General features: G+C 46.1%; 1 protein-coding gene across 1 annotated transcript in view; it reads left to right on the plus strand.

The window, feature by feature from the left end:
* WDR76 (WD repeat domain 76) overlaps positions 1-11,899 on the plus strand; it is a 12,534-nt gene extending 635 nt beyond the window's left edge. The window contains exons 2-13 of the mRNA XM_026856036.1: positions 9-224; positions 1,027-1,119; positions 2,925-2,980; positions 3,845-3,974; positions 4,752-4,853; positions 4,939-4,982; positions 5,074-5,227; positions 6,819-6,971; positions 8,192-8,406; positions 8,883-9,035; positions 10,536-10,589; positions 11,300-11,899. Of these exons, the coding sequence (XP_026711837.1) occupies positions 9-224; positions 1,027-1,119; positions 2,925-2,980; positions 3,845-3,974; positions 4,752-4,853; positions 4,939-4,982; positions 5,074-5,227; positions 6,819-6,971; positions 8,192-8,406; positions 8,883-9,035; positions 10,536-10,589; positions 11,300-11,555 (1,626 nt within the window). The 3' untranslated portion in view covers positions 11,556-11,899. The remainder of the gene's footprint in view (positions 1-8; positions 225-1,026; positions 1,120-2,924; positions 2,981-3,844; positions 3,975-4,751; positions 4,854-4,938; positions 4,983-5,073; positions 5,228-6,818; positions 6,972-8,191; positions 8,407-8,882; positions 9,036-10,535; positions 10,590-11,299) is intronic.
* The last annotated feature ends 1,263 nt before the right edge of the window (positions 11,900-13,162 follow it).

The raw sequence follows: 13,162 nt of genomic DNA on the forward strand, positions 1-13,162 counted from the left end.
CGCCCCAGGAGTCCACCCCGGAGGGCACCGCCGAGCTGCGGCTCACCCCGGCTCCGGTCGCGGGGCGGCAGCTGCGGGTGCTGCTCACGCCACTGCCCCAGAAGCGGCTGCTGGCTGTCGAGGGCTGGGCGCCGGGCGGGAAGAGGCTCCGCCCGCGGGAACCGGACCCGGCCGGCGTTCGGGATGCGGACAGCGACGGGAGCGAAGCGGAAGATGCCGGTGCGGTGAGTTTCCATGCGGACAGGCCCGAGCTGCGCCCGGAGCGGCTGCCGCCTCCGTCGAGGCTTATTTGCACCTGGGCTGCAGCAAAGGAAATGTTGGTCCTGCAGCTCGCACGACGCGCATTTGCTGTGTTTGTAAAAGCAAAGCTGGAAGTACTTTTCCTCCTCGTGCAGTGTGTTTTCTTTTTAGCTTCTCTGACTGGAAGTATGAAACTTCATTTCACCCTTTCAGAATGCCTAAGGGGTGAAAAAAACGCTCTTGCTGTCAGTCAGAGGACACAAACCCAGTTAGTGAAAGCACTGGCGTGGTGTCGTTCTGCCAGTAACCATCTTCCAGTTGTTTTTACGCATGCGTGCGGTCATAAGATGGGATGGTTCTGTCAGTGCTCATTTGTATTTAAATCGTCATTTCAACTGCTCAAGTCTACCTCTTCTATAAAAGAGAAAAATTATCTATATGACTGTGTTCCACTTACGTGCAATGTTTGCTGTATTGCTGAAGTTTCAAGTTCTTTATTGGGTCGCTTTGGTATTGTTTTCCTTCCAGCAAGATATTTATGAACTGCTCTTTTTGTGGAATTAAGGCTAGGAGTATGTTTCATAATGCAAGCTAGTACCTCTGTGGAGAAGTTTTGGGACTGATCTGGGGTTGCCCCAGTTTGTATGTTTATTTGTTTACAAATACATTGAGCCACTTTTAAATAATGCGGACAGTCAATTTAGAGACTGCTTCCCAGAAGCCTGGGACATCTCTTGCAGGCCATGTAACTGTACAATGAAGAGTAACTGGCTTTTCTTTTTGTAGGATGGATGCCCACAGTTATCAGTTTATGAAAAGAAAAGGCTGAAGAACATTATAGAAAATGCTAAATTCTTTGCTGCTTTGGAGCTGTACGAGGTTTGTATGGAATCTGAGTAGCATCAAAATGCTCTCCCAGTGTAGCGATTGTACTGTCATCCCTCCCCAACAGTGGCAGGTGTGTGAGGGAAGCCACAAAAACTTCCTAGTACATCGGGACTGCCCTGACTGGGCACAAAACCAGGGTGTTGTGCTGCTAGTTAGCTTTTTCCAAGAAGGGGAAAAACTTGGTTAAAATTACAAAAGGTGAAGAAAGCAAAACTCTGCTCGGGCATCGCGCTGTACCAGCAGCAGGAGCACCGTGGAGCCAGTGGCACCGGGCGAGGTAACCCTGGGAGAAACGCTCCCTGAGGGTGCTGGTGTGTGCTGGGCACGAGCACAGTGCGTGCAGCCTCCTGCCCGCTTGTGTACCGCCTACTCCTACCTGCCTCGGTGTGCTGCCTTCCCCAAGGAGCTCTGGTGCTTTGGGGGCAGCTCTATGGTGGGAGAGGCTCCTGGGCAGAGCGGGCCCTTCCCCGCCTCCTGCCTGGTCTGGGCGGACACTACTGTGTTACGGTGGTTCTTCTGCTAGAGAAATTGTCTGGGAGGTTAAAGTAGTGGAAGTTCAAATGCTGTCACACGAGTAGATCCAAACCTTTGCCCTTCTTTCGATGCTCTTTCATTCTCTTATATTATTTTTTAAAAAAATTCCTAATAGATCCCTTTTCTGGCAGCAGCGAGTGAATGACCTCCTTGAATGGCTGCATGCTTGCTTGCTCATTATACCAGGCTGCAAGATGTGGTTGGGCCTATCTAGTCAGCAGTAAGACTCCTTGCCACCAGGGCCGAAACTTGAGTAAAGATAACTCCTTTTCTTCCAGTTACCCTCAGAGAGGTCAGCAGAGTCTAGGCAGTCTGACTGTAACTGCAGCACTGTCTGCAGAGCACTGAAGACTAGCAGAAGGAGCTGTAGCCATCTCGGTTACCCTTAGCCCTGCCAGATATGAGGTGCAGGCAAATCTTTGTGCCCAGGTTTGCACTGCACTGGCTGGAGCAGTGGTCTTAACTGGGAATTATTTGTTCCTGTGGCTTCCAGAGAAGCCAAAATGCCTGTCTTCAGAATGTAACAGAGAAGACACTGAGTGGAGGCCTCTGTGGTTTCAGGTTCTTTCTGTGTCTGATGTGCAGCATTTAGAATATTTTCACAGTGACAAGTTGGAAGGGGCCTCAAGGATCAGCTGGTCCAATCTTTCTGGCAAAAGCCTGGCCTAGACAAGCCAGCCCAGCTCTCGTCCAGCTGAATCTTAAATCCTAGATGTTGGGGAACCCATCGCTTCCTCAGGGAAATTATTCCAGGGGCTGATTGTTCTCAGTGTGAAACATTTTCCTCTTGTGTCCAGTCAGAATCTCCCCAGCAGTAACTTGTCCCCATTCCTCCTTATCTTTTCCATCTGCTTTGTAGCCACCCTTCAAATACTGGAACCTGGTGGTAAGTTCTCCTTGGAGCCTTCTCTTCTCAAGGCCAAACAAACCCAATCTCTGAGCACTTCCTCCTGTGGCTGCCTAGTCCCCCAGTCATCTTAGTGGCCCTTCTGTGGGCCCTCTCCAGCCTGGCAACATTTTCTTTGTTCTGTGAAGAGAAAAGCTTCAGAACATCCAGACGGTGCTGGTCTTCTGTGGGGGATTCTTGCTGGTACATGGGAGCAAGGCAGACCCAGCACAGCTTGATCCTTAAAAGTCCTTTTTGTTAGTATTGTAAATAATTACAATATAGCTTATTGCACCCTGTAGGTAATTGTGTTTTATATGGTTTAATCCTTTACACTTGTTATATCTGGTTTTAATTTTTTTTTTTTTCCCTTTAGTCAGCTGCAAGACTTCAACAAATTGCAACTAGAAAACAATCCCTTGTCACCAAAAGGTAAAGTAACTGAGCTTTGTAGCTTTGTAGCACTGTTCCTTCACCGTGTGTTAGGTGTTTGAGCGCTTCCATCTGTGCATACCTGATACTGTAAAAAGGCAAAGCCTGTGAGGGGTCTCTCTCTAAAGCTGAAGCTGAATAACTGATTAATCTAAGCTGTGTGAGTTCATGGGCACGTGGCTCCTCTAGGTAGTGCCTCTCCTCTGCCATCCTTTGGAAAGAAAATGATAGTACTAATATCTTTTTTGTCAAATTACAGAATTTGTTCGTTTTGTGATGTTTGTGTTTAGGTATTTCAATCACATTCCTTTTTTCTGAAGATGTTTTTGCGTGATGGCTAAAGAAATGTTAAATGATGAAAACAAATGATGGGAAAAGGTGCGGGAAAGAAAGAGAGGGAGAATTAGGTGCAAGGGATAGGGTAACCAATTAGTGTAGAAGAAAAGGCATTTGGCAGTGCCAGAATAGCGCCAGGCAAAGCAGAAAAATGAGCTTAAGTTCAAATAAAGATTAAGATAAGTGATGAAAGCAAGTGCAGAAAGATGACTAGATCGGTGAGTGGGAGGATGAATTATAAATAAGGAGGGCTGGGAGAGAAGTGACAGTGGTGGGGTGTATTACAAGCGGAATGAAGATTCAGTACATGTACACATTGCAAAGTGCTGCTGCTCTTGTTCCTTGCTGTCACCGGAGGGAAGAGCACCCAAAGCCCCCCTGAAGCAAATCAGGACTAGTCAGGCTCTAAGACGGGGCCAGGGTGTTAGAGCTGCACATTTGAACCTGCTCTGTAGTCTTATCCTTAAATGCAGAGGACTTGTGTTAGTGAACTGCGTCTGTAACTTGGAAATGTTTTAATTGTTCTAGGGCTAAGCCTAAAAAGGCAGAAGATGAAACAGTACGGCGAAGGTCTATGCGCTTACAGAGAGTAGAGCCCTCCGGAGTTTCGGGTCTGGAGGCGCCTGCCCAGCCAACAGCAGCAGGCAGTGTAAGACAGGTAGGGGTGAGAGGAGATGTGTCTGTGTATACACAGAAGCTTTATAAAAATGGGCCTGGTGAAGTTGACTGATAACGCCTGTCATTGCTGAACCTATTGTAAAAACCTTTAGATGTTTGGGAAGGTGTGTTACATGGTGCCGATAATAAAAGGTAAATTCTTTCACCCTCAGGCACCTTAAATAGCAGCTTTCCTATGTCCTCTCTGAAAGTCAGACAATATTCTATGACTGGAGTTGATGAAATAGTGCAGTTCTGGATGGTCAGAAGGGCCCTGAGATAAAACGTTACACAGTTTTCAAAAGCCCATAGATTTGAGCATCTTTAAATTAAAAGTTTTATCACTCTCTTTTAATTTATTTCACTGTAACTTTTGATCTGGTTTATTTTTCTCTGAAGTATTTACTACCTTTTTGAAGTAGTAATGTAGCAGCAAGTAAAACTTCTGATACTCTGGGAGATGGGAATTTAAATCTTCCATGGTGCTGTAGAATAAGGTAAATCTCCGGAATACAGTTCTTGAAGATCCACCTTGCTGGAGTATCCAAAGGGAGAAGAAAAAGCATAGGGTAGCTATTTGTCTTTGCTGTTGCTTTCAATAAAGTTCTATTTATCTTTTTTATAAGATTTTGATACAGAGTGGTGTTTTTTTTATAAAATGTTTATTTCTTATTATTGTAGACATGTTCTCAGAATATCTGGTGTGTGGAAAGCAGCAATTCACCCTATTTGTAATTTCAGTTGGTTTGAGTTATGAAAATTGATGCTGTCGTTCCAGCCTCAAGTTCCAGCTGGCCCTTTGCCAATGGTTCCAGAAGATCAGAAGGGAAACAGCAAATTGACCGAGGACTTACTGACTACATGGATGAGGATAAGTGAGGTATTATTAGTTAAATGAGTTATTTTTGCAAAAGATAATTTAGCTTGGGTTCCAATTCTGATAAATACTTCCTTTCTCTCTGTAGGTGAAAGCTAATGGTACTGAAAAGTGCCTGTGTGACATGAAGAGGTAATCTGAAGCCAGAAGCTAAAAACTGGCTGTTGTCTTGCTCCCCTCCTTCCCTCTCAGGAGCAGCTAACCTTTGAATGCTGTTGTATAGATACCAAGACATGCTGTCCAGCATGGTCCTCAGCAAAGAGAACATCAGGAAGGTTGTGAAATACCGGGTTTGCTCCATGGCTATCCATCCATCTGAAAGCATCCTCTTCGTGGCAGCTGGAGACAAGTCCGGGCAGATTGGTCTCTGGAACGTGGTGAGTAGTTAGGGCACTCTCCCCCCCGCGGGGCGCAGCCTCGCACGTCATTTTATCAGGATCATGATGGTGGTTTAGACTTTCCCTGTTCTCACGGGTAACACCAGGGTGCCTCTGAAATTGAGGGTCAACAGAAGTGCTTGAAAGGTCTGTCTAGTCCTGGGCAAGGCTGGATTTAATGGGAGTAAAGGTTGCACTGGTAATTTTGGGAGGCAGAGTGGAAGAAAATGGATCACTAGCTGAAATAAGATTATCACAAATTGCAATTCACCAATAAGAGATTTGGGATGTAATTACGGTGCCCTTGTAGCAATGCCACAGCCAGGTTTTGGAGAGCAAGGGCAAATGGATGCTCAAGTATTTGTTTTTTGAGTCTGTACAGATTTTGGGTAGTTGCAGTGAGTCGCTGTTTTTCCGGACAGTGGAGATAAAATTGCTGTGCCAATATATCTGCTGGCACACATTTCTTACATTGTCTCTGAAAAATAGCTTAGCATTTGGTGCTTCGAAAACTTTTGAGGGTTTTGCAAATAGTCTCACCATCGTATCTGAATTCCCTTAATTACTCCTGAAGCAAGAATCCTTATCCATGCCCTTGACTTACACCTTTGTAACCTTTCCCCGCACCCTCCGCTTTGATCCCACGTCATCCAAGCCAGCTGCTTCAAGTTCACATACATGCAGATTTTCTTTTCATTTTTGGCAAGGCCATTAACCTCTCAAGTTGGGAGTCATTTCTGCTTTGACAGGTTCAGGAAACATGAACTAAAGTCAGCTCTGAGACTCTTAATTATAAAGAAGTTTAAGCTGCTCCATACAGTTTAACAAGTGGTTGCTGCTTGTCAAAGAGTGTGGAAGTCTCCAAGTGCCACAGACTCTCTGCGGCCTTGCAGAGACATTTCAGTGGAAGCCTAGGATTGTTAAAGCTACTCTTTTCCCTTTTGTTCTCCTTTTGTTTTATTTTCCTGAAGTGAGTTGAACCTGACCAGGGTTGGGAGCAGAGTAATCTTTGTGGAATGAACCGGTACTTGTTCCAAAATGGTATATTCAGTTTCTTTTTAAATAACAGAGTTTGAATGATGCTAAAATTAGAAGAGAGGGTATAGGAGATGATGCTTTACATTCAGCTTGGGTCACTATAATTTAGCTTGAGTCCCAAGTAACCTAATATGTACATATTTTGATGTAAAAGGCATATGTTTGGTCCTCAGCAGGGTCACAGAGAAACTGGTTCAGTCATTGAAAAAGAGCTAGGTACCCATGTCCAGATGTGGCACCAGTGACCACAGTGAACGAAGTGCCTTCAGTTACAGCAGGAAGTGGCAGCTTTTCCTAATGAGGGAACAGAATGCTGAGACTGCTCTTTTGAGCTAAATTACTTGTAGAGGGATGAAAATGGTAGTGGGAGGGAGGCCATAGCCTAGCAGTGCTGTGCTGAGCCATCCTATGCAGTCAGTTCTCTTCTGTTTGGAGGTGGAACTCCCTGAGAACACCTGAAAAACAGAGACACTACTTTGAAAGTTTGCGGTGACTAATAGAAATAACAACAGTGATTAGCTCCTACATCCGCTGAGTCTCCCTTGTCTTTCAGGACTGTAAGTCCGAGGAAGGAGCACATGTCTTCGTTCCGCACAATGACCTGGTCAGCTGCATGCACTTTTCCCCGTTCAATCCTGCTCACTTGCTGTCCCTCAGCAACGACAGTCTGCGATGCGGTGATGTTACTCGGGCTGTCTTCGACGACGTAAGTGCCCCCACTGTTGCGCTCCAGACTCCTTGTAAACCTCTAGTGCTGCTGTGAAGTTTTAGTCTCGTTGTACCCGAGTTGTTATTTGTTGGTTCTTTTGTTAACAAGAAAGTTCAAGATTCCACTTCCACAAGGACACATAAAGTAACCTTTAATTAACATCATAAAAATACAGAGATGCTTCCTACTCAATAAAACGTACTAGCAGCTTGGGTACTCCCAATTTCCGTCCTGCAGAGACAGTTGCAATTATTGAATTTAATTTCATATCTTTGTACTTAAGCAACATCTGCCTCTACTAAAAAGCATTATCTTTTAACAATGACAAATGAGAGCTATTTAAAGAACTAAATCTTACAAAAAAGGCCCCCCACCCAAACAAACATTGTAAATCAACGTAAAACACAAGCTGACTTTGCTTTTCCCGGCTTCAAGCGAGCAGAATGCTGTGACTGCCTCCATGGTGCGCTGACAGCATAACTGCAGAGCGTCGTGATGCCTGCTTTGGTTGCTTATTTTTGACACATACCTCTGCACTGATCAGCTCTCTAGCGTGGCAAAATATAACAAGTTTCAACAGTTCAAAGTTTTTTTTCTGCAGCCCTTCCTGGCACTGCAGCGTTGGTGGGGCTGCAGGTGGCTGGTGAAGAGGCCAGGAAAGTCCAGGGGGGTCAATCCTTGAGCCAAACACTTGCAGGAGTATGTCTTCAGAGGTCAGGGGAAGGAAACACCCTTCTCCTGACCTGTTTACTCCACACCAGCTTGCACAGCCTTGCAGTACCTGTAGGGGTGTTCCTGCTGCTAACAGGGAGGCTCTGCACGCCGAGATGCGGCCGCTTTCTGCAGCATTGGTGTGTGCACGGCTGATGGCTGCCTCGAGGGGAAGCTGCCTTAGGATGAGGTGGCTGGGCATCCCAACTCATCTCCCAAATCACACAAAGCCAGATTCACGTTTCTGTGCCCAGCTAAAGTTTATGTGACACTGGAGAAAGGAACAGTGTTGTTAATCCTTGCTCAGTTGTGCTCGAGCGGAACAGCCATTTGATTACCAGCACGCAGAGGGGACCACGTCCTGTAGGAGTTTGAGGAGTGTGTTGCTGCTGGTTTATTAAAAAGGGAAAGCATGAAATCTACAGCCCATAGGAGAATTTTGAGTATTTTGAATAACTGTATTTTGTTGAATAGTTTTGGTTACATTTGACCTTTTCTGTGTGCAGATATACAGAAGTGAAGAAAAGTTATCTTCCTTTGACTTCCTGGAAGATAACGCCTCCACTGCAATAGTAGCACACTGGGGCGGCAACATCACCGTTGTGGACAGACGGACCCCAGGAACGTCATCAGGGTTGTCTGCAGACATTGACTTCAAAAGGATGAGGACAGTCCATGTCCACCCAGTGAATAAACAGTATTTCATGGCTGCTGGCTTACAGTACGTAGCTCAAAATGAACTGCAGTCGCTCTGTTTTCAGTCTTCTGTCTGAGTAGAAGTCAGCCAGAAATACCACGTTTGGAGGGCAGGAGCTGCCGAGGCAATTTGTTAGTCTCTGTACAGTCAAAGCTCTCCTGATCTTTTTAGAAAACAAGTTTTTAGTTCTTAGCAGGATGTAAAATGTGATCCATTCTTTTTCCTTCACCTTTTGGTAATGAGTACAAAACGGCCTTATGAGTTGCTGTGGTTTTGGACAGATGGCAGTGTAGAGGGGTTTTAAGGAGGTGTTGGATGGGGCTGGTTTTGGGGCTGTCCGAGTCCTCTGGAGCCACTGGCCCTGTGAGTGAACTCACGCTGCTGAAGTTTGAAACTCAGCTCAGGTCAAACCTTCAGTGTGTCTTCAGTGTTTTTTGGTAAATGGAGAATAATTCTTTAACTGTCCCTTTGTGAAGTGTTCTGTGTGCTGTGTGTTGCAGGGATGTTTGTATTTATGACATTCGATACCTGAAGTTTCATAGGAACATGCCTGTGAGCTCTCTTAAAGGACACACAAAAAGTGTTGCTTCAGCCTTTTTCTCACCTGTAACTGGGAACAGAGCGGTGACGGTGTGTGCTGATGATAAGCTGAGGTAAGACACTGGGGGAAGGAATAATCTATGGAAAATGTCAACTGGGTTTTTATTACTGCTATTTCCCATCATTGAGAGCTGTCTGTATTTATCACTTCTTAAAATAGTGATAAAGATTTACTTGCATTGGCATTTTTAATGTTGTTTTTAACGATTTTTTTTCTAATTCTCATTTTCCTTAAGAGTAGTTAACAGTGAACAGTAAAATATACAGGTATTGTTAGTCTTTAAAAATCAAACAAACAAAACCAAACAAAAAGCCCCAAACCAACCAACCAAAACTAGCCGAAAACCTGGCTTGTGAATACAAGTACAAAATGCTTAGGCCCTGGATTTATTTTTAGCTGCTGGTACTTAAAATTATGATCATATCAGCTGCTTTTGTAACTAGCCTACTATTTGAGAATTTAAACTGCTGTGAGTCATGTTGTATTAGAGATCTAGGTTTTTTTTTTTTTCTACTTTGTAGTTTTGTGACCATAATTTAAGTAGTCTCTGCATGTAAATACCTGATTGTATCTGCATATTCCCCATCTCTGTGTTCCAAAGTCCTTAATTGTATCAAAGAACAGCAGCTACAAAATGGTGGGGTGTAAAGGCCAGGTTGAAAATGCAGCCTCTGCTCTCCAGACTGCATGTGTTTGGGGAAAAGGTGGGGGAGTACAGGCCTTCTGGAAAGAACCCAAGTGTGGTGCAGTTGTCAGAGCATTGTATGTTTTGTGTGGAAATCTGATTTTCTTTCTTCCACATGCACAGGGAAGAGCTCTCCTCTGTGAGCTCTGTGTTGCTGTAATGCTTTCTTTCATGTCATGTGTTTACTGTATATAATTGAAGATTTGTTCTCTGTAGTGAGCTTGGTTATGAAAATTGTAAATCCTTGGTGCTAACAGAGCAAGTGTCAGTACAAAATGGATGTGAGTGAACCTGCATATTTGTGCTCAACAGAATGGAGCAGACAGACACAGGTTAATTTATTTGCTGCCTCCTCCAGAGGAAAAAGAAGATAGCTTTCAACTCAGCAGCTCGTTGAACTTTTTCCCCTGGAGGGTGGGACCCTAAATGTTTATTGGGGTGATGGGGAGCCCAGAACCTGAGATCTGTTGATGGTTTCTGTCAGTTGAGCTCCCTCCCGCCTGCATGAGGCGCTCCCGGCACGGGGGCTATTCCTGGTGGGATTTCACTCCTCTCGTGTTCTGCCCTGGGCAGCCGGTTTGGGCAGCGACGTGGGAGATGGGGCACTGGCCTAGAGGGGTCCACCCCCCATCCTGGCCAGCCATTCCCGTGCTCTGCTGTCACAACTTTGGGAAGGGATAAGCAAATCCCAGTCAAAAAGCAAACTTAATGATTGTATTTGAGCTGCACATCATTGTGTGCTGTTTGTTCCTTTGTTCCAGACTTGTGTGTGCTCTGCCTGTGCTGATCTGTGCTTTATGAGGAAAGGGCAGCCTTTTTAACGCCCTTTTAATTTACATTTCCTTAACGCACTGTTTTATGTTACAGGGTCTATGACACCTCCTCTTTGTCATCGAAGGTGGAGGTTCTCAGCACGATCAGGTAAGCGGGACGCCACAGGCTGAGGACAGCACGCTGGGGGCTGCATCCCCAAACAGCCTCAGGGCCCTGGCAGCCCTCAGACCCTCCTTGCTGGGAGTTTGTCCTTGTCCCTGGGGTGCCCCCCATGGTGGGTTTTGTGTGTAAAACACGGCTGGGGCGTAGCCGGCTTTGAGGGGCTGAGGTCTGCAGGGAAGCTTCAGTGTTCTCTGCGCCTGGAATGGACCGTTCTGGGATTTCACAGATGTGGTTTGTCTCAGAATGCATTTTCTTTGTGTGGATTTTTTTTTTTCAAATGTCAAAGGTTACTTCTTAATGGTAACACAGCTCCTGTAAAACACTTTGTGCTCCAGAAGGGCAAAGCGTTGTCGGGGTTGGTTTGCTGAGAGGCTGGGATGAGATGAGGGACTGGCTTGAAAATTATTAGTTTGCAGTTTATCGAGAGGCCTGATGCATGTTGGTCCTATTTTTACTAAAATACGCAACCAAACCACTTTGACTAGTAACCGCTTCTGTCAAAGTACTGTCTCCATCCCCTTGGTCCCACCCCACCCGTCAGAGGACCGGTGATCCCCTGAGCAGCATGGGTGGCTGCGAGGCAAGGACAATGGGCACAAGCAAATACGGCATAAATGATGATACTTGAAAATACAGGATTCATTCAGTAAGAGGAATATTTCTCTCTTTCTTTGTCCCTCTTTGTTTCTCCAAAGACACAACAATAACACAGGGCGCTGGTTAAGCAGGTTCCAAGCAATATGGGACCCTAAACAGGAAGACTGCTTCGTGGTGGGCAGCATGCTGCAGCCAAGACAGATCGAAGTCTTCCAGGACACTGGGAAATTGTTGCACTCCTTTTCCAACCTCAACTGCCTTAATTCCGTGTGTTCCATTAATGTGGTTCACCCCACTAAGAATGTCTTAGTGGGTGGCAACTCCAGTGGCCGCCTTCATGTGTTCAAAGATTAAAACACATGGCCTGGATTTTTATTTTTTCTTGCAATAGATTTGTTTAATCTGAATTAAACTGTTCCTCAGCTAACTGTATTTTCTCAGGAGAAAAATGTGTTGTAAAAGCTTTCAAATAAATCTTCTAAACTACCTTTAGCATTCTCTTCTTTAATTAAAACAAAATACTAATCCTGCTCTGACAGTCAGCCCATACCAAAACAGATCTTTTTCCCCAATACCAAAGGTATTTTTCAAAAAAAAGAAACCCCGCTGGATCAGTAGGATACTTGCTGTGAGTCTGAGGCACTTTTTAGCAATTTCCATGAGCGACTCTGGGGTGCTGGCTCCCTGCCAGCTTGGTGCTCCCCAGTGGGCACAAGCTACTCGGAGGTTCTGTGAGGAGATGTCTCGGACAACTCGTGGGGGGTGAGCACTGCTGAGGAGGGCAATTGGCTGCACCTCTCCCCATCCCTCCTGTTGGTGCCCAGAGTCTGAACTTGCCTCACTGCGTGGGTACAGCCAATGAGAACCTTCTGGAACAGCTACTGCGCAGGTGTCAGGAAGATTATGTAAAGACAACACCCCACGGGTGTCTTTGTTGACCCAACACCTACAGGCCAAGATGGCTACTCTATGGCCCTGTGGGATCCTGGTGGGAGATTCCCCATTTCCCACCCCCTCTTCTCTTTCCATTCTCTCTCTCACATAGATTTGTGTGGATTGTGATCAGCTGGTTATTGACAGGTTGTTTGGAAAAGAATCTCATTGCAAAAGTGCCTTTATTCCTCGGTTAGTCATCGGTTGGTCATTCCAAAGTGCCTTTATATGCTCCCTGAGGGTCGCTGAAGGTTATCGGTTGATTTGAAGGTTATCAGTTGGTTGGTTATCAGTTGGTTGTTCCAAAGTGCCTTTATTTGACCCCTAAAGGTGTCAGTTAATCAAGTTACCAACTAAATTGTTCCTCTGAGTCATTGTTGTGACTGGACCTGCCCTATGGCTCTGCTGAGCAGAGACTGAGCCACGACTGGCTCTTCCACTGGTGCAGACTCTTGGGAAATCCAAAAGATTCACCCCCCTCGTAACCCACCGTGTGGGATGCGACCCCAATCCCTTGGGGCCAGCGGGACTCAGTGTCCCCATCCCTTGGGGCTGGTGTTGTGCCCTTGGCCAGGCCTGTCCCCTCGGCAGGGTGGCTGGTGGCACCCTCCTGTGGCAGGGGGACGGGCTCGGTGCAGGCAGGTGCCACAGGTGTGGTTTGAGGGAAGCTCCATGGTTGTGTGTTGAACTTGGCCTTGGTGCGGAGCTGAGGGTGCTGTGGGCACTGCAGAGGGGTGGTGGGCCTGGCCGCTGTGTGCGGTTGCAGCCTCAGCCCCTCTGAGGAGGAGGGGCTGTGTCCCACCCCACAGCTTGGCAGAGCTGTGTCGTGGGTCACTGATGTGTCACATCGCATTTCACATGTCACTGATGTGTGTTGTGTCTCACTGACGTGTCAGGTCACATCTCGCATGTCACTGATGAGTGTCATGTCACGTGTCCTGAGTTACTGATGTCCATCATGTGTCCCTAGTGTGTGTCACTGATGTATTGTCACATGTTGTGTGTCACTCGTGTCACTGCTGTGCCAT

Source organism: Athene cunicularia (genome assembly GCF_003259725.1).
Source record: "Athene cunicularia isolate RWA chromosome 10 unlocalized genomic scaffold, athCun1 chr10_part1, whole genome shotgun sequence".
In the NCBI taxonomy this organism is placed as follows: domain Eukaryota; kingdom Metazoa; phylum Chordata; class Aves; order Strigiformes; family Strigidae; genus Athene; species Athene cunicularia.